Below are 26282 nucleotides of genomic sequence, written 5' to 3' on the forward strand. Positions count from 1 at the left end.
TTCTTTTTTCAATATCTCTATTATCACTGTAGAAAATGTTTAATAAAGTTCAAAAAGAATTATACAATAATATGACCATTACACATTTTCATGAAACATCGTCGCCTCTTGATATTCGACGTACCTGAAACCGGCAGGGAGTGCGCTGCTTTCCGACCTGATTGCTAGCCCAGCAAGCGAGCATCCCATAGTCGAGTTCAGTTGACGGAGTGTAGTTAAGACGGGGTCCGTGAAAGCGTTGATACTCCCTGAGGCTCTCAGCTATCGATGGAGTCCCCGGAGATTGGACGTTGACGTGTTTGGGCTGAGCAACCTCGACGAGTTCGCCAGAGTTATTGAAAGTCCAGTGGAAGGTCAACGGTGGCGGTCGACTCTCGACGTTGCAGACCAGCGATACTGTCTCCTGCTTCAAAGCACCCACGACGTTTTCGGCCTTACCTTCTTTGCATACGGGGGCAACTGAGAACAGACCAAATAAGAAAAAAAATGTTTGAAAATTTTTTCAGGAGATTTTCTGAGCCGGATCGAGGAGTGGATCGGTTTCAAAGAGACCTTGTGTTGTACCCTGAGTTCCAAGTATTCAAAGACGTTACGGGATCTCGGAGAGTCTTTTACGAGACTAGATTTGATACGTGTAAGTCGTTCCGGGACCATGATCCTCGTGGGATTTTGCGGACAGCAATGGACTCGATACGATCTAAATGGTTTCACCTCGTCACCTGGACTCGAAGAGCGATTAACCCGAGGATTGCGAATTGTCTTTCGTTAGAACATTGTTCCGTGGAACGCGAGATGCGGGGTGAACGATAAAGGAGAAACCGGTAGTCCAAGGATGTGGAAAAAGAATTCTCGTGTCTCGGGTGATATTCAAATTCTACACTCGACCGATGCGGTGTGTCGGAGAAAAGTCTTTGCAGTGTTCAGGGAGCAGGAGCGTCTCCCCCCTTTCAAGACTTGAACCAGCTCGTGGACCTCAGGCGTAGCCCATAACAGTATAAATAAGAGAAAGAACGATAAACACAAAGGGGGAAAAAGCGGAAAGAGGAGAGAGAAAAGAAGGGAGCAAGACTCAGAGGAAAAGGTATGAATATATTTTCTCTTTCTTTCAAGGAAACTGAGATGCGATTATGGTCGGTCTCCCGAGGCATTTCTATGTCTCGTTTACTCGACGGCTGTACGTCGACGGCAACGTCGGCGAAGAATTCGAGTCTCCCAGAACGACGACGACGACGACGACGTTTTTTTGGATCTGTACAAAGCGTCAACAACCTCGTGGGGAAATCGAACCGACAATAAAAATGCAAAATGAATAACCGAGTGGCACGGTAGCTAGAACGCGATGGTTTTTTTTTTCACCCAGCCATGCACGATTGGTAAAGTTTTCAATATTCCCAAAGTTCAAAACAGCCCATCAAAACTCTGATCGAAATAGATCCGGTCGTTCTAATGCAATCGAGAAAACAAAACGCACTGTGCATCAAATATAGCTGGAAAATGGAGATGAAACCCGGTCCAGAAAGCGAATGAATAATGATGATCAAACGGTGAAATTCGACTGCCAGAACCGCTTCCAGAATCTAATGGGATATTGTAATTAACAAGCTGCAGATCGACTAACAAACAGTTTTGGGCTCGTACCTCTGGATGATAACCATGCACACTGATTCAAGGTACAACGTGTAACTACAAACTGAAAGCAAATGGTTCGGTAACGCTGTAATTCATTACTGGAAAGCAACATTGGTAGAGGAATTGCAGTAGCTTTGGCCAGCCGGTATACGGCAAAGCTTGGCTCATGATTTGCTGTACTGTCATGCAGAGAGGCGGTGGAAAATAACGAATTACGTGGGTAAATCGGAGGCTTTTGCTGCTTACCCATCATCGCAGGTTAATGCTGGGATTTGAACCAACGCTAGTGGCCGTAGGTACGCGTCGATGATTACGTATTGAATAACCGTAGAGTAGCCTCCGTTCATCCATTCGTTTGTTCGTTCAATCATTCAACAACATGTCATTCGATCTCGGAGTTTCATATTCGCAGTTTAGTAAGCGCGTACAAATTAGTGCTCAAATCAATGCTCTTAAAAAATCAGTGGAAACAGAATATCAGAAATCACCGGTGAATTTCTCTGGCCATGAGTCGAAATTTAAAATGGCCAGAGTCTGGACTTGATACTGTACCAAGTCTCAACGGCTTAAAGAGTCTTCGGACACTGTGTAGCTTAAATTATCCAATGGTCAATATTCTGGACTCCTCTTATTAGGGTGTGAAACAAGAAAATTCAATCGCGAAAACACGACGGACAATTCTGCGTTTCGACCCATGGAAACGATTGGACTCAACGAATTGCGAGTCAATTTGAATGTCTATGGTTCGGAGCTTCAACCTTTTCCCTTTTTTCTAACTACTGCTAACTAGAATCCAGCAAATGACAACACAGGTCAGCAGTAAAAAAAAAAAAAAAATTTCATCTAAACGGGACGTTTTTGGCAAATCTTTCATTTTCGATTGTTCTGAATCCAAAAGCGACTTCCATTTCCCTCCATCACGTACAGTATTCTTACAAAATACAAGATGTTTGCATAAAAAAGCCTGTCGATAATGATAAAACCCCCATTTTATTACACTTTAGGAAAAAAACTTGACCCGATGGAACTTTTTGAGTATTTTTCCCGATTTCAGCGAGTGAAAATCTATAAGAAATAGTATAAAAAAATTTACAAAGTCATTTCATTGCAGACCTGTGCAATCGTTCCCTACTTTCCGCACGGCGTTTTCCAGTCGTTGGTGAAAAATGAGGGGCAATGGATGGCATGCGCTGCCGATTTGACAGATAAACCCTGCATGGCGTCAGTTTCCACCTGCATTTCCAGGTACAATGTAGGCAGGGTTGTCTTATTCGAGGTGAGCTGACCCACCACCCTCACCTGCAAGCTCTGCGTCCTCGGGCATGAATATTCAGTCTGCGCTTTACATACGCTGAATATGTATCCTCCTGGGGTCCTTCCTCCCTCCCTCTTAGGTTATTTACAAGATGCAGATATACGCGGAGCGGAGCGACGGGCACATTGCGGAACAGCCGCATCCTAAGCGACGCGCTGTGTAACGCCGTGCGTTCCCAGGTGGAACAACCCGAAGCCACAAGCCTCTCGAATTGAGTCATCTACCAAAATCCGTCGCGAGACGGTGAGACGATATTTTCCAATTTCGATCGCGTTTTTTTTACGCGCAAAGTCACAGTTGTCTAAACTCCGGATACGATGTCTTTATTTCGAGACGCTTTTTGACTAGGGTTTTAGGTCGAGACTTTTCGAAACGAGAATTCTTGGGAAATCGTCCCTTACATGAGACGAGAAAAAAGTGTCGAGAAATCGAGAAATCGCGTCTTGATTGTACGCGACTGTAGATACTGTATCACGACCGAATAAATAATAACTGTTGATGAATATTAACAAGGTTAAATTTATTTCGCACTTTATTAACAGACTTGTGATTTTTTTTTCATAAGTTTTAGAAGTTTATCGAAAATTTGAGAATTCCCGGTAATTCCTGGTCGACAATTCTCGAGTCCCGAGAAAAAAAATGAATCGAGAAATTCGAAACCTTATCTTTGACATTGCAAACGAGTTTGAATAATTTGTGACGTATCGTCAGGAGAAAAATTCACATATTTATCAGTCGTTTTGAGTGATTTGCCAACAATGTTTAAAGTCCTTTGACAAATGATGAGTTATTTATCACAACCAGTTACAAACATGTTCAGTACACGTCTAAAGTGAATTTCAGATACGTCGAGTCACGCTTTTGACATTTGAAAGGTGCTTTTTAGCGACTTTTGAGTCGTTTCAAGAATTGTTGGTTTTCTTAAGAACCATTTCGTGTCAGTTGGAGTGATTTTGAGTCACGTTTCAGCCATTCAACGCCGTCTGTAACCAGTGTAACCTTTCTCCAAAAAATTGTAACCAAAAAATTCCTCTCCGCTTTTCCTCTCCTTCATTTTCTCGATACGAGTGTGAATATACCGAGTAAGCAGCTTCTGTCGCTACTCGTCACGTGGTTCGCCACCTTCGCGTTTTTCCGGGTCGAGCAGAGGATGAGTGACACGAGGGACAAGATAAAAAGTAAAACCTAGAGGGAACACTTTTCGCCCGGAGCTTTTTCGCGAAGCCTGAATTGCAACGAAGAGAGATAGCCGGGCGTAGGCGACGTGTTACAGGCACATCATTTTTTATTTACTCACACATTATCTGAAGAGGTACAGAGTTGCTCGCAGTCTTTCCCTCGCTGTTCGCTGCCAGGCAGGTGTACTCGCCTGCGGAACTCCGTGTAAGCCCTTGAAGCACCAGAGAGTAGTCGCTAAGAACTACGCCGGCCGTCGCGTTGTTCTTCAGCTCCTTACCCTGCCGAGAACAGAACGAATTGCGATGAATAAATTGAAGGAAAAAGGACCAGGCGAATTATCCGCTCATGCGGTATTTCATTTTGCAATTAAATTCTACGAGGGTTTTAAACGTTCACTGACCAAAGCACCGAAAGTCGTTCGAATACGTTTAAAGTTAATTTATACGAAGTGGAATTATCTTGACTCATCTGATGATTGTATGTAACTTGATTTTATTCGTGACGGTAAGCTAGTCTAAGTTGTCAGTAAAGTTAATTCGAGTGATTTCAAATCTTCGAGACATTTAAAATTCATCCGGAAGTATGGATTAAGTCGGTGTGAGTGACGGTAATTCATTTGATTTTACTTCCAATTTACTGGAGTTCCTGTGAAGTCACTTGAAGTTAGTTTAAATCAAGTGGAAATACCTTTACTCACTTGATTCCTGAACTTGATTACACAAATCAACCTAAATTCGCGAAGTTGTGAGGGAAGTCAATTCGAACGGTTTCAAGTTTTGAAGTTATTTAAATTTCCTCGAAAATCAGGTCACTCAAAATTACTTCAAATTAAGTTCATTTATCTCAAGTCACTCGACGACTGCACTTCATTATCGGATTAAACCTGAACATTGATATAAAGATACTAAAAATCAGCCTGGTCGACAATATTGAATACTTTATGATAAGATTGAAATCAGGAACAAGTCAACCAGAATAAAGGCGATAAGAAAATTGAATTTGAATAATAATAATGCCCAAACGTTGTCAGCAAATTGTTTAAATAAAACGTTGTTTAACAAATTTTCTTTTGTCATGTGAAATGTAAAAAACATTTCTCAAATTTCAATGAATGAGAACATTCTTTAAAAATTCATGTGTATTCATAAACGTTAACGAATTCATTTCACATGAAAAAAAAAAACCCATTCCCGAAAAATTCGTTAAACTTTTGACAACTTTTGAGAATTATTATTATCAAAGTTTAACTTTGCCATCGTCTTTATTGTGGTTGATTTATTTCAAATTTTCATCTCATCACAAAATATTAGTCATTCAAAATTCCCTAAAAGTAAAGATCGAGTAGCTTGAAGTACCTAAAACTTGTACGATTTAGCTGAAAATCTAGGAAATCCGTGAAGTGATTCGAACGCACGTAAATTATTCCTCAGTTCGGGACTTGACGCTTGATCAAGTCTTAATAAGCTCGATGATTGATACTCACGTCCTTGAACCAGGCGAGCTTGTACTCCTTCGGATTCGCCCTGACCTTGCACTCGAAGTAGACGTCGGCACCCTCCTTGATGTCGTCAGGATTCAGAGTTGATCCCATGCGCAGAGTTACTACGGGTTGATACTGAACATCGAGGCGCCATTTGTCCTCCTTCACGCTATCCGGTATCACCGGATTCTCCGCTCGACATGTCAGGTATTTACCGTCGTCGTCGATCGTCGGAACGAAACTCAGTATGCTCAGACTCTGGTTATTCTCCGTCGAATACTGAGCAGAAGGAAAAGGAATCAGTCGTCCGGGTAGCGGGTTCAAATATACGAGTCAATTTTTTTTAACAACGAACGAGGGTGAAGAAAAAGTGATCGCAGCGTCGAGTCGACATCAAATTAATTCGAGTATTCCCACCAGCGCTGCAGCGGATAAAAATTTCTACGATTGTTGTTGAAATTCTGCTGCTAAGCTACTCGAAGTAATGTGTCAGATACTCAAATTTTTTCATATATATATATCGAAGTATTCCACCTCAAACGGACTTACGTCTGACGCTCACCATTTTTTAATCAGTTTTAGATTTTTTGGACAATGGGTTTGATTTTCACCGCTCCCAAAAACACAAAAATCCAATTTTCAAAATTTTTCTTTCACATATATTTCAAAGAAGAAAATCTTCGATCTTATCTTCTTTTCACTCACATTTTTCGCCTTCTTTATCTGCCTGTTTGCGATCCACCACGTGATCACAGCCATCGGTCTGGATCCAGTGCTTCTGCACTCGACGTCGTACTTCTTGTCCGCCGATAAGCGCGGCTCCTTAGTCAGTATCTGAACTACCAATGGTTTGACTGAAACAGGTTAGCAAAGAAAAGGAAAAAAATAAGAAATTGATACAAAAGACAAAATACTTTTCATTCGACTCTTGTCGCAATTTATAACTATCTTATTCGAGCATTTATCCATTGAACCATACATACGATTACACTTTTATTCAAGCAGGAATTGGACTAGTGCACATATACGTACAAAAATGTAACTCAAAATTTCAATTTATAAATCAATTTCTTCTTCCCCTTCGTTTTTTTTTTGTTGTTTCTTCGTTTTTTAGAATTTGAAGCCTTACTGCACGTTACCTACTTCTGTGCTTATAAATCATATTGATTATTGAAAATATAAAAGCACAAAATCACCAATAATTTTTTTAAATTTTTTTCACATTTACATTCGTCAGGTTATTTTATTACACAAAAAAATAAAAAAACAAAAGAAAAAAAAAACCAACACATCGTACAACGTTAAAATTTTATTTTTATTTTAAATTTTCGTCACGCACGATTGGGCAAGCTCACCTTTACGTGCACAGGGTGTTGAAAAAAGGGGTGAGAGAGGGCCGAGGGGGAGGGAGGGTTTTATTCTGTGCTCTTAGTCGTAGATTCCGAGTGGCAGATATCAGCAACGCCTCTTGGGGTCCCGCAAGACGGATCAGTGGATCGCGTGGATCGCGTGTCTGGACGAAAGGCATGCGTTCGAATTCCGTGTTTCAGTCCCCACCCTTCCCGCTTTTTTCTTTTCCCTTTCACCCTCTTTCCACGGCACTCCGGATCAAACGGGGCGAAACGTGGATGCTCGAGAAAACGCGGAGGTGTAAAGGTAACGTTACACATACATAATATACAAGTGTGCAAGCCGGGGTAAAAAGCGAGAAAGAGAGAAGCTGAACGAACTATTCGAATCGACGATAAGACTAATGCAAACACGAGTAAGAACATTACGGGTGCGTATTATTCAGGGGTGGCTTGTAGATTTTATGATATATATGTAGCGTGATATAGACGTTTTAAGTCTACAAAAGTCTACAAGTGATAATATCCAAAATTGAACACGGATTTTTTGGTAATTTTTTGAGAATTTTCGATACGTTGGAATATGGTGTTCAAAAAGAAAGTGCAAAAACCAAAAAAAAAAAAAAAAAATGTAGGAGAAAAATTCGTGTGTCAGAATAAGAGATGAAAAATAAGATATTTGAGATTTTTAAAAAAGAGTAATTTTTAGATGGGTTTGAATAATGATAAATAATTCGAGTCCGAAAATTAACGGATGGAGGGAAAAATCTGAAGTAAATTCAGTAGTGATTTTTTGAGACCCGCAAAATCGTACAAAAATTCGTGAAGCGAATGAAAACTGGTAAGGATTTTTTATTGGTCAACTTGACACGGAAATCCCCGTATGTGTGTGTACGTGTGTTTTTTTTTCTGTCTTTTTTTTCAAAGCATGCAACTACCGCTGAAAAATGGGTGAAAAAAATCTCGCTGTACACTGCTGGAAAAATTGAACTAATCATAACGTCACAGCAGGTCCACTTTGTTTGTTGTGTTATTTGTTAAATGTCGGTTAGTGAATATGACAAACAATTTTGTGATTTTAACATTTCAATTGTCGTATCAACGTTTAATTTTTAATTTTCTGGGTTTTTTTTCACTTAGTAATACGTTAAAAAATTATTAAATCAACCCGAAAATTTTAGCAGACCTGCTGGAATATTTTTTTTCGAACCTTGTACGAGTATACTCGGAAAAAATGTAACTCCACTTTCAAACATTGAAATAAATTATTTATAGGCACGTGCAACGACATACGTGGAACGTTATTTATTTTTTTTTTTTTCTTCTACTCTTGTTTTTTATTTCCGAGGCAATGTTTTTTCGAGGGTGGATACAACTCAAACAGAACGCTTAACCCTGACCACCGTTACGTATAGAAACAAGTTTTTCGAGTCGTTTTGTAATCGTATATTAACCGGCGAATTGTTTTTTTTCTATGAATTTTTCGTTGAATAAAGTTACTCTGGGAATACTTCGTCAGATTATAACAATGATCTGAAAGTGTTATTTCCGAAAGTTTAATAGGTGAATCTTTTTTTCTTGTAGTTTTTCGAACGATTCAGAAATCTTAATCTTCTTGTTATTATTATTATTATTATTATTTTTTTTTTTTTGTGAAAATAATATTCAGGCTATAAATCAGTCTGAAAATATCATTATTTTTCTCTTCTCATTTAAAATTTTTTATTCCGAATTAGAACTTGATTGTTAAATAATACAAGTTAATTAAAACACGCTTCGACTTACACAGAAACGGTTGGAAATAAAGTTCCGTTTCTGAAATTTCATTGAAAATAAATCGAACTCGACAAAATAAAATTTTGTTAAAAGTTATGTAAATCAAAGTGAAAGATTGCGAAATATATAATCCATACGTTCTTTCTTCCGAGTAGAGAATACAACGACGTAAAAGAGGATGAATCGAGACTCGAGATATTGGTCAGGGTTCAATGAAACTCGAGTAGGCATGGAATGCTTGAAAAATGTGAGAAAAGGTGTAAAGGAAATGAAAAACGGAGTCAGTCACGGCGTGTCTTGGGTTTTGCTTCTTTTTCCTTCTGCTTCCGTCACATTTTTTACTTATCTTTCGTTATTGTGTAATTAATTAACGGAAACCTGAATATCTTTACATCGCCTTAAAAAAATTTGATAAATTTTGTCATCCATTATTCCCACAAAAAATAGAAGGGAATAGAAGGATGTGAAAAGAAAAGAAACTAAAAGCTAAAAATTAACTCACCACTTACGAAATACGCGTAGGTATTACACGTGATTCTAATTAACCACGTAACTAATTACAGAGGCACGGAGTGGAGGAGAAGAAAGTCGTAATTACATTCTGGAATAACGGGAGGCTAACGAGCTTTGAAACTTGGTGTAAAACGGTCGGCAAATATTTCGAAACTTCTCAAAATTCTGTGCATCGATTAAAAATCACATAAAATGTTTGAAAATATGTTGCAGTTTTCCAGAAATACTCGAAATCGTGTAAATTCTGTATAGAAATTTGTATAAAAATTATTCTGAAATCAACTGAGAATTTTTGCAATTTTGTATAATCATTATCGAGTCTCTCGCAACTATTTAAAATCATTAGAAATCCAAGGAATTCTTTTCTTTTCTTGCACTTTCACAGAATATATAATAATTTTATAAACATATCGTGTAAATTCGTTTAGAATCTTGTAAAATTTTCGAAACTTACAACGCAATAAATATTCAACGTTATCGTGCGAAGCTTTTTAAAATCTTTTCAAGTTATTATTCTAAATTTCCGAAATGACGTAAAATTTCGATGCTCAGCAAAGCCCTTGAAATATTACAAGTTTCGTGATGTTATATAATAAAGCTCCTTTTCCATTCAGTTTCGTTGGCTTTTTTGTACGGCTTTTGGTTAATTAACTGTTGATTAATTTTTCATCGGGCCAAGGTTGGCATATTTCGTTCGAATTTTCACAGAGCTGTTAAAAGTAGCCAACAGCAAACGGCGTCCGCGATATCGTTCACGATCTAAATCGATATAAAACGCTTGAGAAAAGATGTTAATGCCGATTGTTGCTTTTCCTTTTTCCATTTTGATGTTCTTGTTATTTTTTTTTTTTTTTCTTTACTCTAGTGATTTTCCGTACTTTCCTCTCAATCACTCGCAAGGTGAAATGCAAACCAAATGTGTATAATATAAGAACAACGAATCTTCGTTGAACTCTAAAAACGTCTTTCGAGCGTCTAGAAGCCCTTTAAGCTTTGTAGAAAGCTCAAGTTTAAATTAACTGCACTTCAAACTAGAAGAAATTCAATTCACCGAATAAATTTATCTGCGCTTATACGTGTGTGTTCAATTTAGTATGTATTTATTTATTAAGAATATAAAAAGAGGAATAATAAGTATGTATTTATACACCTACTAATTATTGGTATGAAGGTACGTAAGGATTTTTTTCCAAAGGAATCCTAACGATATCCCGTGGCATAAAAAAAAAAAAAATATAAGATGAAAAAAAAATATAATTTGTTATCTGTCCCCCAATTTCTTTGCCGCAGTTTCGTTCGCGAAACGGAGGAACGAAAAACTTAATTATGCTCATAAAAATGAACTGAAAGATCTTTTCTCAATAAAATTTTCCCATTCGACTTCTTTTCTTTCTTGTCTAAGGCTTCCTTCTTATTAACTTCTTTCCAAACGTCGATATTGAATGAATTCGTACGTTTAACTCAGCCTTAATTCAATCATTCGCTTCGTTCGTTAATGCAACCGTTCCTGAAATTGTTCAATATTTCATTCGTTCACCAATTACGTAAATTCGTCGTAAATTCGTTTATTCGTTCAATTGACGAATTTCTATACAATGTTTGCAAATCTGTGTGAAAAATAACTCATTGTAGGAAAATAAATGTTCCCAAGGGACTAGAAACGATTGGAAACTCGAACTCCCAAGAAAATCGCATTTCCAAAGCGGAAACATTTCACAACTCTTTGAAGGAATGAGCAAAAGTCACAGGGTAAAAATTTTCAAACAGTTTTCTTATAAATTTCATTCTCCTCTCAGCATTATATCCGTGTTTTTTGTTTCTATTTTTGTTTTTGTAACATCATTATTCCTTACTGTAAATGTACGACTATTGTTTCAAAAGAAAACGGAGAAACGAAGTTCAAACACAGAGCGAAACTCACAATGCAAGGTCGAAAAAATGTCGGAAATTTGCGAAAATGTAAAAAAAAAAAAAAAAATGAAAGAGAAGAACAACGTTGAAACCGTAACGATTATTGTAAATTACATTCTCTTCGCAGCATTATCGTTTCACTTAGCCGTCGTCCATGATTTATCGTTTAATATATTTAGGCTACTTACGGTTGACGTTGAGTATCAGAAGCTTCGACTGGGGCTGAACGAGGTTTGTGTTGCTCGCCTGGCAAATGAGCCGCGCCTTGAGGTGCTGCCTGCCAACTTTGGGGTATGACAAGTGGTTGACGGTAACCCCGGTGTCGGTTTTGTAGTGGTAGGACTCATCTATCACCGTGTTTTCGAGGAACCAAGTCAGCCTTGGCGGGGGTTTGCCGCCCCTCGTTTCGCAGATGAGGTTCACGTCGTCGCCCTCGTTGTACGGCTCCTCGATCCTCGATATATCCCTCGTTGTTCCATCGAGTATGATTGGCCTCTCCGGCGCGACTGTTGATCACCGAAATAAATCACGTGCGGTAAAGAAGAACTTCTTCATTGATAAAAATGATCAGACGAGCTCGGATATTGAAAAATTTTTCTACTTTGTTTTTTTTTTTTTTTTAATCGGATTACGAGCTTTTCCAATTTGCGCGACAAATTTTCGAAAATTAAATCGTCTCGTCAAGAAAATTCTTTCCCTGCCGGAGAGTTTATAAGTTTTCGAATGAAAAATTAATTTGGGGCGGTATAAAATATCAGAAAACTCGCATCGATCGGTAGAAAATTAAAACCAATCACCCTTTTGTTAGAAGCTGTTATAAATGTTCTTTATTATCCAAAATTAGGATGCAACTTTTTTTTTTATATCAAAATCGAAAAATACAATTTTGGATAAAAAATAAAGTTCAGTTTTGAAAATTCCAATACTTGTTACAATCCTTCTCGACTTTGTCACTCGGATAACAGTTTCTTTCAATTGTTACAATAATTTTGATGCCGATGCAACAGTAAAAAAATTGAATACCGCAGTAACCAGACAATGTAGAAGTATAATCAATCCAGTTACTCGTATCACATTTTTCTACAATCTCAACAATGTTACGAAACATTTCTGTTACGCCTAAGATAACCATCCAACTGGAATTTTCTAGTAACCGTGACAAAAGAAATTATTTCCGTGTGTACCGTAAGCTTAAATTACTTGGACAATTTTTACCAGAAACAATAATGAATTCCTCGTATGATAATTATTTCATTAGCTTGATTTCTTTGCGAAACGTTTACGCGGAAAAAGGGGTCAGAACCTATCAAACCTATGGAATTAGTTCTCTGCAGAGCAATACCATTTACGTGATTCAAATTCGTTGTACACTTTGCTAGATTGAAATGAACTGCGTTGTTCGGTTGTTCGGAGTGTAATCAATTCATTTCCATTGATCATTCGAGCCTCGATAGGCTTTAATTAGTAATGCATTTTATTTGATTGAAGCGATACCATTAGTTGATGACTACAACGAAAATATTTAATCTCTGTTTGGATACCGATTCGATGTTAAATGGTTTAAGTAAAAGATTAAATTACTATCAGAAATCTTACTTTCGTATTTTTCTCATCGTCGTAACTAATTAGAAACTGTCCACAAAATTTTTTAGTTGAAAAACAAACACGCGAGGATGAAAATAAAGTTGATAGAAAAAAAAAACCTCTATAAACCGGTCGAATATTTTTTTGTCAAAGACAATCGAAAATTAATTGCTTAAACAATTCAACTAATTTCAATTGAATTGTTTATAATCTCTAATTATCGATAGGATAATTAATAATTTTCAAGAAATCTTTTGCTTTTTAAAATTTCAAACTCTTCTATCGCCATATTTGTTGGTATGGAAATAAAAAATGCGCTCACCAATCACGGTTAAATTCATTTTTTGGTTTCTGGTCGGTGAATTTTTGAAGTCGACTCTGCACCGGTAGATTCCTTCGTCTTTAACTTCGAGCCTGTCGATGCTGAGGTGAGCCGGATTAGAAGCGGTGACAAAAAAGGCCCTGGGTCCCAAAGCGGTCGGCGAAGACCACAACGATGGGGAATAAAACTGGCGATCCCGCACATCGAAGCTAAAAAAACAAAATTCGCAATCACACAAATCGATATCCCAAATTAAGGTGACCTTAAAAATAGGTGAAAGAAGCGTCAGAAATTTCAACAAGTTTTACAGGATTCTTGAAACTCGATTTCAGAACTGGACGAATCCCGGAAATGAAATTTTTCAAATTTGTGCAGATTGTGGCGATTTTTTTTTCTTCGTTTTCATATCATTAAAAAAAGTACACGCTGAATGAAAACTAAAAACCGCAACTTTTACAATTCCACGTTTTTACAATTTCGTCAAATCTTTCGGGAACAAATTTTGTTGAATGTTGAATTAAAATTTTCACAATTCCTGTAAGAGAAGCGTTTTTTTCTTTTTCTTTTTTTTCTCTCTCTCTTTTTCCTTTTATCAGAATTGGTCAAATTATAGGGTTAAATTGAGATCTTGACACAATTACATCGCAAAGAGGCTGTGCTGAATTATCATAAATATCTGCAAATTAACATTTTATAAAACTGAGTAATAATTTACAGTGTAACGAAAGGAGACGAAAATTGAGTTCTCGCAGCGCTGAGACGATTTATGGTATAAATTTTGGGCAATCCTTGAGGTGGGATGATTTTTGCTCGGTTTAATTCGAGCACCGGGATGGAAAGAAGAAGGGGGTCGTAGTCACCTGGGGAGTAATCCCCGTACGTGATTGCATATTAGGCATCCAGGAGTGAACTCTGGCCTCTCGACACCGACTAAAAGTTAAATTACGTTCGGCAACTGCGCGGCGAGGCGACGAGAGAAGAGGAGAGGAGAGGAGAGAACTGAGTTTCTGCGAATCTCTCTTCTGCCTGCCCTGTGACTGACTGAGATCACTCACTCACTCGCTCACTCACTCACGGAGCGGGAATAACGAGGTCGATGTATAAACAGAAAAGGAGAGAGAGAGAAAGAGAGGCGAGAGTTCGCGAATTTCTTTTTTTTCTCTCTCTATCTTCCCTTTTTTCGTTTCTCTTTTGAATAGAGGTTTTATTCGGCTCGTACGTATCGTTCGTATAGAAACAAGGGTTCACAGCAGTAACTAAATTGTCAAGCCAATTGAAATTTAAATTGAAACGATTCCTTTTTGATGCGTAACAAAAGAGTTTGAAATATATATATTTAATCAAATTAATATGCTGGTTCGTTATTTGTGAAAAAATTTATTAATCACTGGTTAAAACATATTTCAGTGACGAAAAAAATTCTTATACATAGAAGAATAAAAAAAAAAAGAAGGGAATTCGCGACGACAGGAAAAATTAATTTTTTACGCTATTTAATTGATGTTTATAAAAAAAAATTTAAGCCTCCTGATTCTATTTTTTCCTTCATTTCTTCTTCGAATGGTTATTACATTGCTTCAGAGTAAATATCTTTCAAAGATGGGAAATTAAGAATCCTTCCAGCCAAAATTCTACGGAATAAAAAGTAAATAAACTCGTTGTACCTTACTCGCGTGTAATCTCGATTTTTGCCGATGTATCTTTATGATCGTAAAACGGGGATTTTTGAGAGCAGAGACGGGTGGAGGATGATGGGGATAAGATCGAAATACGAAGAGAAAGAGAGAGACTGGAAGAAAAAAAAAAAAAATAAATACAAAATAAGAAAAAGCAGAAGAGTAATAACACTGCAGAAAAGAAGAAAAGAAAGACGATTTTGCGAGCGGTCGAAATAGGTATAACGTGAGAAATAAAATTGGAACATATTTTACGAGAGCTGAAGGGGAAGAAGAGCAAGAGAAACGGGGGATGGTTTCACCCTCTCGGTTCTTCAGTGCCTGTAGCCGCGAGTTTGTACGAGCTACCATTCGTATTTAAGGAGTTGGGGGTGGATGAGCAAGAAGAGGAGGAGAGAAAAAAGAGGAAAAGAAAGAGAGAGAGAGAGAGAGAGTGGAAAGGGAAATTCGGTGGACCATAATTTTTTTCCTTTCCTCTGAGGCGCTCCATTTTTTCCGTTTTTTTTTTTCTTTCGCTTTTGTCCCTTGGCCCCCCTTTTTCTTCCTTCCCTCTTTACCGGGGAACCGGCGAATCAAATCTCCGAGGGATCCGCGCACCGTAAATCCGTCTCTTTCTTTCTCCCATTTCGTTTCACCCCCCATCACGGCTTGGGCTCGTTATTCTTCTTATCTAAACTCCCCGCCCATGGCTCCTACCTGTATATCGGCTCCATTCCGTCCCCCTTGAACCACAACACCATGAATATTGCGTCGTCCGGATCTGTCGGCTGCACGTCGCACGGTAACTGCACCTTGTCACCCGCGACACCAACCACGTCGATCACCGGTACTGAAAACGAAAAAGGGGGAGATGTTAGACATCGAATGATCATGATTCAGGGGTATTTGCCGCATTGCAGCATTCATTCGTTCGTTCGTTCATTCATTCATTCATTCGTCGAATCAATATTTAGTTCATCTATTCATTGGTCAATTCAATAATTAATTCATCTTTTCATTCGTGAATTCAATAATCGAACAATTTATTTATTCATTCATCAATTTAATAATTGAATAAGTAATTCATTCGTTCACTCATTCATCCCTTCATTGATTCATTCGTTCATTCCTTCATTCCCTTCGTTCCCTTCTTGGTCTATTTACGCTCGAAGAAACATTCCTGTGCTCACATTTATACAATTATCCACTTATTCAATCTGTCACCGAAGCGGTTTTTTTTATTAATTCTCGCAATGAATTATACATTTTTTTACTCATTATTCATTTATAGGTACACCCATTCATAGATTCATCATGCTATTCATTTATTAAGTCACTCGTTTTCTAACTCACTCGTCAATTTACTCAACCGTAATTCATCAATTTTGTGTCTATTCTCGATGTAATTATTTAATTCGTTCACGCATTGATTCAACGTTCACTCGTTCGTTCAAGTAATTCAATTCACTTGTTCAACAATTTTCAATATTCACGCGTTGTCTTCCATAAATTTTATAACTCAATGTATTCAATATTTCAAAACCGTATCAAAAAAAAAATCGACAACGAACCTCTGCAGCTGATTCAATCTCAAGCGCAAAAAAAAAGAAGGATCCAAAATATGCAACTGACTTATTGATTCGTTATCTGAAAATCCCGAGTGAATAAATCAACCTTCCCTACTTCATCCACAGTCCTCTCTTTACGTGCTGTAAATGCAATCATACAAGCAGAGCAAAGTGAATACAAAATATTTATCCACTTTTCCACGTAAGGTAGTTCGGCCGTTGCGCGAAGCGCAGTAATTTATTAAAAATTGACTCGACAACCGCGCTAGGTTGGTTTTACCGCCGGTAATCACTCGACGTTCGTTCGTTCTTTCATTGGCTCGTTTCGGAACTCCTTCGAGGAAACCAAGAGGATAAAACTCCCTGTAGATTTTGCGAACGTTGCCTGGGAGCACCGATGTTGTACAACTACAGTCGAGCTTGCCGCCCATACAAATAGCAATAATCATCCTCATAATGGAACCCGTGTACCATGATTGGCACCGAACACGCCACGTTCTCATCACGGCCATGGGTTGTGGGTTAGTTGTTCCGTCCGCAAACGCGACGATTCTTCAAAGAAAAGTGGCCAACTTGCTTCGCTCCTTTCCACCCCAATTCACCCAACTCCCACTTTTCTCCCGACCAACCTCTCGATCGACGCACACAATTTTTTCTCCTTCCAACAGCTTTCTTGTGTACATACAGGATGTATATGTATATATTCTTGGCATGCAGATTTAACCACCGAAATAAGAACGCAGCAAATTTTTTCAAAACTATTTTTCCTCCCGTATTCCGTACACGGTATAACGATATAACACGGTACAACACGAATTTCTTTAACCATGTATTATAATTCACTGCGTTCCGAACGTTTCTATAAAACGCCGAAATAACGATAATTCCGAAACGTAATCGTAGATCCCCCGTAACAATCACCCTGGACAAAGTACACGCAACTTGATCCGTGGGTAAGTTTGCAGCAGTTGTTTTGCGATCGAAGGAACAAGAGAGCACGAGCGTAACTCCAAGGTTTAAGTACCCAGATGTATCCCAAACCTAATCCAGGTTGAACAGACTATAACACGGGGAATAACGCAAAGCAACGTAACGTAACGCAACGCGGCCCAAAAGCCAAGCGACCAAAGTTGAGTTAACCCCCTGGTTAAAATTGCGGGTGATGTTTCAGGGCATGCCGCATTATCCCTAGCAGGATAGGTAAGGTGGATCAGAAGGTGGCGGAGGCGTCGAGTCACAGAGTGCCTTATCTCGGGGCGATTAGATTTACATGTAGATGGAGTTATCACAATTTAACGAACTCCGTCGCGTCGTATCCCTCCCTTCATCTCCGCGAGCGAACCAAACTCCCCTCCTTTATACGTAACTACGCAGGGGTGTAGCACCTCGTGTATATATATATATATACATTTACACGCACACACACATACATATATGCATATAGGACATGACACCTAAACCGTCGCCGCATAAGCCGCCTTTGTCTCAACACACCTCACTTCAGGTCTTAACTCCTTCTAAGAAGTTCCTTGCTCGTGTATAATAGTTTATATTATGGGCATGGTAAGACGGATATTGTACAAACCGAGGAATGGGGGAAAACTGTTTAGGAATTCGTTTATAAGCAGCTGCTGCAGGTGCCGTAATACGATGTGTTGGTGTTACGATATATTCAAATGAAAGTCTTGCGACGTCGCATTTTTTTTTTTTTTAGATATCAGTTTTAATTGTGCAGGAATTCAATTTGGATATTGAATTTAAGTTTTTAATCCTGATTCGGATTTTCATCAGGATTTAGATACCAATGATGTAGATAAAAATTCGATATTCAATTTGCATTTGGACTGCGATTTCGAACATGGTTTAGATACAGTATCAGACATTTTTTCATTTCTTCGGGTTTTCAATCAGGCTCTCATTTTTTTTTTTTTTTTTGGGTGTTTTTTAGAACCCGATTAAATGCCAATTTGAATCTATTAGCTTCGAGCTTAAACTTTTGGTAACGTTCGTTTCGTTGTGTTAGATTTTTATTTTTCATCCATCACTTGAATCCAGCCATTACAATTTTTCCCAGTAATTCATACCTTGAATCGTCAAGATAATACTTTGTTTCTTAACGCGCAATTTGAAAAGAAGAAAACCCCATAAAAACCATTGTTCGAAGAACGAATTCCGAGCACAGGCTCGGGAGAATCATCAATTTCGTAGAACACATCATTCCAACGCCCCCTACATCAGGAAGTTAAGCAGCGTTCGATGCAAACGTGTAAATTGTGAAGCATAATTTTTCCAAGCAGTCGATTCAAAAGCATTGAGCAGGTTTCAGAAAAGGGAGCAACAATTCATCCGAGTGTACCAAAGAGCGACGTATTTCCGCTCGCGATTTTTCCATTCAAGAAAACTGTCGACGAAAGCCCGAGTCACCCGCGAGCTTTGGAAGTTGGGGCGCGATTTTTGTTGAACCGTTTGCCAGGTTGGGGGTGTAATTTATCGGATAATGTGGAACGGCGGCAGCAGCGGTAAAAGTGGAGGGGGATGCGGAAGGTTCGCCGCATCGGCTGGAATTGCCTCGCTGCGCGAATGCCGCGGTTCGTCAGGAGTGGGGGAAGATGGACGGAGGAACGGCGGAACTGTGGAACACGGGAATCGGCGTACAGCGCCCTCTTCCCCTTTCCCTCCCCCCCCCCCCCCCCCCCTCCACGTCGCCCGAGCGGCCGGATTATAAGTTCGCATAAAGTTCGGGCCTCGGGTAGGCGGGCTTCTCCCTCATCCTTCTCGGGGCGAGGAACCCGCGGAACAATTTCATTTATCACGAGAAAAATAGCGGTTAAACTCCGTAAGCGAGTGTACTATAAACTTTCCCTCGAGAAGCGGAGAACGCGTCGCGTCGCGACGTTACGCGACGCGGACGCCCCGAGGAAGAGGGATGAGAGGGGGGGTAACGGGAATAATAAGGAATAAGGTGGAGGACGAGCGATGGGAATTCGGAATTCCGTGCGCGAGAACCAGTCGGTAGAAAAGGCTACTCGGAATCCCGAGGGAATTGCGTCGCGCCCTTTTCAACCAAATCGAGTGAATTAGAGCGCGTTTTGCCTGCGGGACACTTTTCGCACCTTATGCTTTATGCACAATTGAACTTAAATTGCGCCGTTTTTGGTTCAGGCAGAAGCACGAGTACTTAAAACTGTAACTTCAACTCTTTCCTATCAGAAATCGAACCGCTTGACCCTTTCATGCGTACATTATTCTTTACATGCGATTCACTTGAAATTTGGCATTCGCGGAATTTTGGGGTCACTGATTACGAATCCGAACTCGAAATTCGAAAATTCAATATGGTAGACAAATAAGATCAAGAAGTAAAATTTTGAAAGAATTCTGTACAATTTTTTGGTGTGTATTAAATTTTTGTAAAAACAGGTATTCGGATTTTTATGGTTGATTAGCAGAAAAAGTACGAATTTCGACCATTTGTTTACATGTGCTATGTTTTCAATAGATGAATAAATAAATCTTACATTGTTGTTTGGACTTTCAAATATTTCAGAGGCCATGTAGAACGAAAAAACTCGGCGGTTGTTATCAAAACAGTAGTTTAATAAATAAAAAGGCGGAAGGTTGAGCATCTCAGCGTGAATTAAAGGAAAAACCGATCAATTCGACAAAAATTTCGTGAAAGCTCGACTCAGAATCCAATTCAATATCTTCGGTACAATTGGATTAATCGAAAAATGGTTGGCATAGTGTAAAAAAAAAAACATTGAGCACTAAAATTCTTTCAAAACCGTTATACCAGTATTTACAACCGGAGCAGCAGATCAATGCGGAAGTCAAGCCCAATGCGAAACAGCTTTGCAGCTTTTTGCGAAAGCGCTGGACGTTTGCGACCAGTTTTTCGTTCACTTTTTCTCCCTCGTTCAGCTTTATCCCTTTGCTTGAAAGAGGGAAAAATCGTATCGTAAAAAAGTATGTTGATGCAAGAGATGGCGATGTAAAAAAAAAAAAAAAAATCCACGAGGGACGTCACTAACGGTTCGAATCGCTGAAAGAAATATACGGATTCTGCACGAATGCATGCATTGGTAAATCCACGTATACGCGAAGGTATTCAGATATAATCCATACGTGAGTTACACGTTTTATTTTTTTTTAAATACGGTGTGTCATCGTATGTCATAGAACTATATTTTTCGATCGTAATAAAAAATGAAAATAGTTAAGGACTGAGCGGTAACCGGAACTAAAAATTTCTCTCAGTGTATTCAGTTACTGAAATATTTCAGGGCTTAAGACAAACTGCAAAAGTTATTAGAAATAAGAGAATTAAATGTAACTGTCATGGCGGATTAAATAATATGAGCACAATACGTACTACTTCGTAGGATTGATATTTGAAATCCGACGTATATGTATGCAAAAAAAAAAAAAATGATATCACACATCACGCGTCGATCGATCCAAATATCGAAATAAAATTCAAGTATCGATCTCAATATCCAATGACTAAAATTGTACATTCTACGGTAAAGAACCTACAGAAGCCTCGAAGATATAAAGGCTATGGAAGACCTGTAAAGGTTTCAAAAATCTCCTACTCCGAATCTAAACGTGGAAGAAACAAAAATATCGGCCAAATTTAGATCTAGAATAGGTTCTCTTTTCGGTACAAAGATAGTCCTACCACGTCCTGCGAAACGCAGGGCTTGCAGGCGTACACGAGGGTCTACGAAACTTCGACTCGGGGCTGCAGCATGAATAGCCTTTTCACTGGCCGCGCCGTATCCAGTGGACACAAATCAACACCGTCTATACAGCGAGACGTTTTTTCTTTTTTTCTTCGTTTTTTTTTTTTCACCAGGCTCCATGGGGATGAAAGTTTTCTCTTTATTTCGACTTTTTTTTCGTCTTTCGCTTTTAGCGTAGCTGCTTTTTCCTCGCTTCCTACCCCCAATTCTATTTTATATCATTTCCTGCTTTTTTTTTTCTTCGTATTTTATGTTTCTCTCTCTCTCTCTCTCTCTCTCTCTCCGGTTTTTTTCATCGGATGTAACGTGTATAATGTCCCTTCATTCTGGACCCGACGTTCAGACTTCGTTTTCCACCTGGCACACTCGGCCAGCAAGTCCATTCCATTCATCGTCTGCAGTGGGCGGAGAAATTTCTTTTTTTCGTATCTTTTTTTTTCTTTTTGGGTGTTTTTTTTCTTTACCATCGGCCATTTTTCCCCGGATTTCCGCATTTTTTTTCTCTCTTTTCATCTCTTCTTCTCACTTTATTTTCTGCTTCAATGATGAATAAATAAAACTGAGATGAAAATATCAACACTCGAAGTGGTGGATTCCTATCTTCATATTCGAATATTATAAATAATGGATCCAACATAACGGACATCGGTATCAAAAATTTCGAAGATTTCGTTGTAATATCAAAATCTGTAGATACAAGGACGACGTCCAAAGTGTGAAATTGAAATTAAGATATCGATAAAAAAAATCCATCGAAATGAAATCAAGCAATTCGTTAGTCAGAATCAAAATCTTCTGTATCGTGTAGCGACTTGAGAGTTTTTTACTTTTACTGTAGCTAATGAAATAAAATTTTCATTCAATTTTTCTATTTCGTGGGATATGACTCGTCTCGAATTTTGTTAAACCAACACCAATCCGTGAGGTTTTTAACCGGAGTACGACTTACAGAGTGCGAATTACGGGTACGGTTTTATGGTTATTACAGAGAACAGCTCGGTGCAGTTGCCCTGTTAAAAAATCAGACTAAATTCCGCTTTGCAAGTAAAAGCAGTAAAGCGAGTAAGTGAGTCAGTAAGTAGGTAGCGATAATCGGGTCGCGTTACTGATTAGCTACAGAGTCGAATTGCGCCAGTAAAGTTGAGCTGTACGAGTCCATTGGTTACGAAAATTGACTGACTTCTTCATTACACTTTTTTTAAACCGACCCCTGATCGTCAGATGAGTTCATTTCGATACATGGACATGCCACGAACAGACTGGCATAAAATGTGACGCGGTGATCTGTAAATATCGGAAAAATTCCAGAATCCCTTTCAGCCAATTTTTTGTCATAGAAAAAAAAAAAGCCAATAACGTTCACTGAGAATAGAGTTTACATTCAATGTTAAGAAACACGTGTATTTGGTTATGGTGAAATAAATTTTTCGTTGTTATTATCAAATTTTTGAAAAAACTATTAACACGTTTCGATCGATCATTGTTTAGTTCATCCAAAATTTGATAATAATAACGAAATATTGACATCGCCATATCCAAGTATACGTTTCTTAACACTAAATAAACTCGTTTCTCAGTGTTGAAGAAAAATCTTGAGTTCTTGTGTTCATTCCGTATTTCGTTATATTTTTATGATACGTATGTAAGTATTTTTTTATAACAACTTTAATCATGTAACGAAATGAATTTGTGCAATTTTAATTAACTCGTGCATGTTCATGCGAATAAATTCATCTTGTAATTCCGTAAAAATTTAAAACAGAATTTTTAATATACAAGCCGTATGGCAAAGAAAATATTAGAAAAACAAAAAAAAATAAAAAACAGAATCAACCCTTGCACGATCATTAATTCTGCATGAATGTAATTACGACGCGTGTATTTTTTTTCTCCTTTTTTTCTTTTTCATTCCACCGCGTTACTGCCGTTATCATACCGTTATTTCACACACATATATAACTATAATATACGCAGATGCTTTTGAAAGTTATACCCAGGCATATCTGTATCTGTTGGTTTGTAGGTGTAATTAATATATCAGGATCATCATTCGACGGTATAAATCGGGTTTAATTATGTATAATATATCGCGGCGTTAGATAATACAGAATTTACACGCGTGTCGGAGTGCATGTAGAGGGAATTTCGGGCCATGGAAAGAGGTCGAGTGAAATGGTGCAGGTGGATGGGAAACGAATTAATTATGGCGAAACAGCAATTATAGCTTTCTGCCCAACGGAGGCGAAAACCGAACACGCGAGAAATTTAATTCCACCAAAACTCACCTCTATAATTCCTTTATCCCTGTCATAAGTTGTTCCACTTTATCGGTTAATTCGATTCCAATTCTATTCTCACGAAAATGGGTAATAATATAAACAATTTATTGCGTAAATGTGTCTATTTTTTTATTTGACATTAAAAAAAAAAAAAGAAAAAACATAAAACGAAAGAGTAAAATACGAGTGCCAACGACAAACGAAAATTTGTAATCGGAAGATGAAGTAGCGTGAACGAGGAGATAAATTAAATGTCGCGAAAAGCTCAGACTGTAACTTTCTTTTTTCCTTCGACAAAAACTGAGGGTGAGAAAAAAAAAAAAAGCTAAAACGGATGCAAAGGAAAAAAGTTTTCAACAAAACTGAATAAAACGGAGACGAAAAAAATTAAAAAAAAAAAAAAAAACAAACAAAATGTATAACTGCAAATGTTATCTACGTACATCTATCTGGCGGGCAGCAGCGGCGCGCGTAGCTCTGGTTGCGTATACGAGTATACGTGAATATATATCTATATACACAGATTGAACGGGAAGGGGGAATTTGGATGGTGGTGTAGGTTTTTTTTTTGGGTGGGGGGTGAAAGATCGAGGACGATTCCGAGCCATTTTGCCGAGGAAATTTATGGCTGAAATAATGTGGAAATAGTGGAATTCTGAGAGAGTTGGCGGGGGGTGGTGTTGGAGGGTGAGGGGGGACGATATGAAAGACGAAAAGAGACGAGGAGGAGGAGGAGGGTGTATTACGAGGATGCGGGCGAAGCCCGGCGCCTTTCACTATATATACCTATACATATCCATCCGCCTCGCTGTATATACAACGGGGAAAAAGATGATTCAGGCGAAACAAGGGTTTGTCTCTCTATACGGCAGGGGAAAAGGAGGGAAAGGCTGGGAGAGTAAAGGTAAAGAAGAGGGAAGCGGCGGAGGCATCGGTTCTTATCTCTCTCGCGGCGAAGAAAGTGCGGAGAGTAATGTACAAGAGCGGCGTGAGAGCATGAGAATTACGCGAATGACGGAGATTAACCGAGAGAGTGTAAAGGGTGAGGAGAAAAGCGGCAAACCCCGGCGAAACGTCGTCGGGTCAAACGTTCCGCAGACTCGATTTCTTCTTTCTTGTATCGTCGGGGATAAAGTTCAACGTTTTTCAGCGACCCGCAGATCATACGACGAACAAACGCCGAAGATATATATCGCTTATGCGACGATCGATTCTATCTTTTCATATTTCTTACTTCGTCTCGATTCGGGAATAATGCAATTTATTCTAGGATCTCTGCTTTTTGTCGATACTGTTGAAAATTATTGTCAATTTACTCGCACGTTTATCCTGCGAAAGATTCGTCAATTTACGATATCAGATTGGAAATTTACAAAAACGTTACAGCGACGTAAATTCGTTTACTATGCATTTGTCTTAGATTTACAATTAATAATTTTGAATTTGCTAAAATTGATAAGGAATAAGAAAAAAAACTCATTTGGATTCACTTAATTGTGTGGTAAAATTTGTTGCGTTTGTTAATTAAATAAACAGTTGATTTTTTATGTCCGTTGATATGAAGTCACACTGAAAATCGGTGCTGAATATTTAGATCAACCGTTATTTTCGAAAGTCTATTTGTAAGTAATAACTTTGGCGACACTTTTCAGAAAACTTATGTTCCGGAAAAAAATTGCCGTCAAATTATACGAATACGTTAGAATTCAAGGGTGGTCTGTATAAGAATACTGGTCAAATAATAATACTAGATAAAAAAATCGGTATATCTACGTTTATAAAAATTTATATATATAATACACCTACTCGTGGATTCAAGAATTATGATGTTCGATGTCCAAAAATCTAAATTAAAATCGGTATCAAACTTTATTACTTATTCAAAAATCCAAAAACTTGCATTCACTAACTAAAAATGAAACCAAAAAACCGAATTAAAAATCGCTATCAAACTTTATTACAAATTATTTAAGAATTAAAAAATTACTGTCCGCTAACTAAAAACCGAACCAAAAATCGGCATCAAACAATTTCCGCGTGTTAGGCGATCTGATTAAAATAAGTGACAATGAACCGAGTATCTTGACAGTCCGATTCATTGATAACCGGTCTTTGAGAGATTTACGTGTATATCGGCAGGCTCTGAAAGGGGTGTAAAAATCAATCCCTCCCCCCATTCTTCCGGCGAAAGGTGCAGAGGCAGCGGTTAGAAATTATTTAGCGTACGTGCGTGCGTGCGTGAGGTTGAAAAGAGGGGGTGTGACAAGAGGGTGGATGGGAGTTATAACTCTCGGCGGGTACCGCACGGTAGATATATATATATATATATATATATATATATGAATATATATATGTGTGTGTGTGTGTGTGTGTGTGTGTGTGTATACACGGGGCGAAAGCGATAGCCGGGGGTTTTTGCCTTGTGCAGGGAGTCGCGGGGGGAGGAGGAGAGCCGGGAATTCACGGGATGAAATATCCCCCGTCGGGCAGCATCCTCGAGGATTTGTCGGCCAGGAATTGATTTAGGTATAACGGGTAGGACTTAATCCCTACGGGGTCCGCTCTCCCGGATCCGTCTCACTGTTCCCTTCTTCTTCCTTTGCGCCTCGGATCTGGCAGGAAAAAAAAAGGAGAGGGAACAAGAAGAAAGAAAATAAAAATAAAATAATAATAATAAAAAAAAAGAATACCGCCGTTAACGCCCTTGGCTGTTAATATTGTATCACATAACGCAATACGCGTGTAACGTGATTCAATCCAAGCTTAAACAACATCCGGAATAATGATGTTCACGAATAAAATGCATAGTTAAAGGTGGAAATAGATTTTAGGACTACATTTTTAGTGATTTTCATGAATGGTTTTTTTTTTTCAACTTTTTTTGCAATAAAAAAATACTTCAAACAATGATATTTCTCCACATTTAGGTTCACATAGAAGAAAGACATGTTCTTAAAGTAAATTTGAAACCCTATTG

General features: G+C 38.4%; 1 protein-coding gene across 1 annotated transcript in view; it reads right to left on the bottom strand.

Moving 5' to 3' along the window:
• Positions 1–26282, bottom strand: part of LOC124308749 (hemicentin-1-like) — an 82669-nt gene that overhangs the window by 14341 nt on the left and 42046 nt on the right. Inside the window, exons 2-8 of the mRNA XM_046771762.1 lie at positions 15431–15563; positions 13059–13267; positions 11341–11658; positions 6309–6457; positions 5607–5882; positions 4242–4401; positions 125–459 (exon numbers count right to left, since the gene is read on the bottom strand). Of these exons, the coding sequence (XP_046627718.1) occupies positions 125–459; positions 4242–4401; positions 5607–5882; positions 6309–6457; positions 11341–11658; positions 13059–13267; positions 15431–15563 (1580 nt within the window). The remainder of the gene's footprint in view (positions 1–124; positions 460–4241; positions 4402–5606; positions 5883–6308; positions 6458–11340; positions 11659–13058; positions 13268–15430; positions 15564–26282) is intronic.

Source organism: Neodiprion virginianus, chromosome 7, assembly GCF_021901495.1.
Source record: "Neodiprion virginianus isolate iyNeoVirg1 chromosome 7, iyNeoVirg1.1, whole genome shotgun sequence".
Classification (NCBI taxonomy): domain Eukaryota; kingdom Metazoa; phylum Arthropoda; class Insecta; order Hymenoptera; family Diprionidae; genus Neodiprion; species Neodiprion virginianus.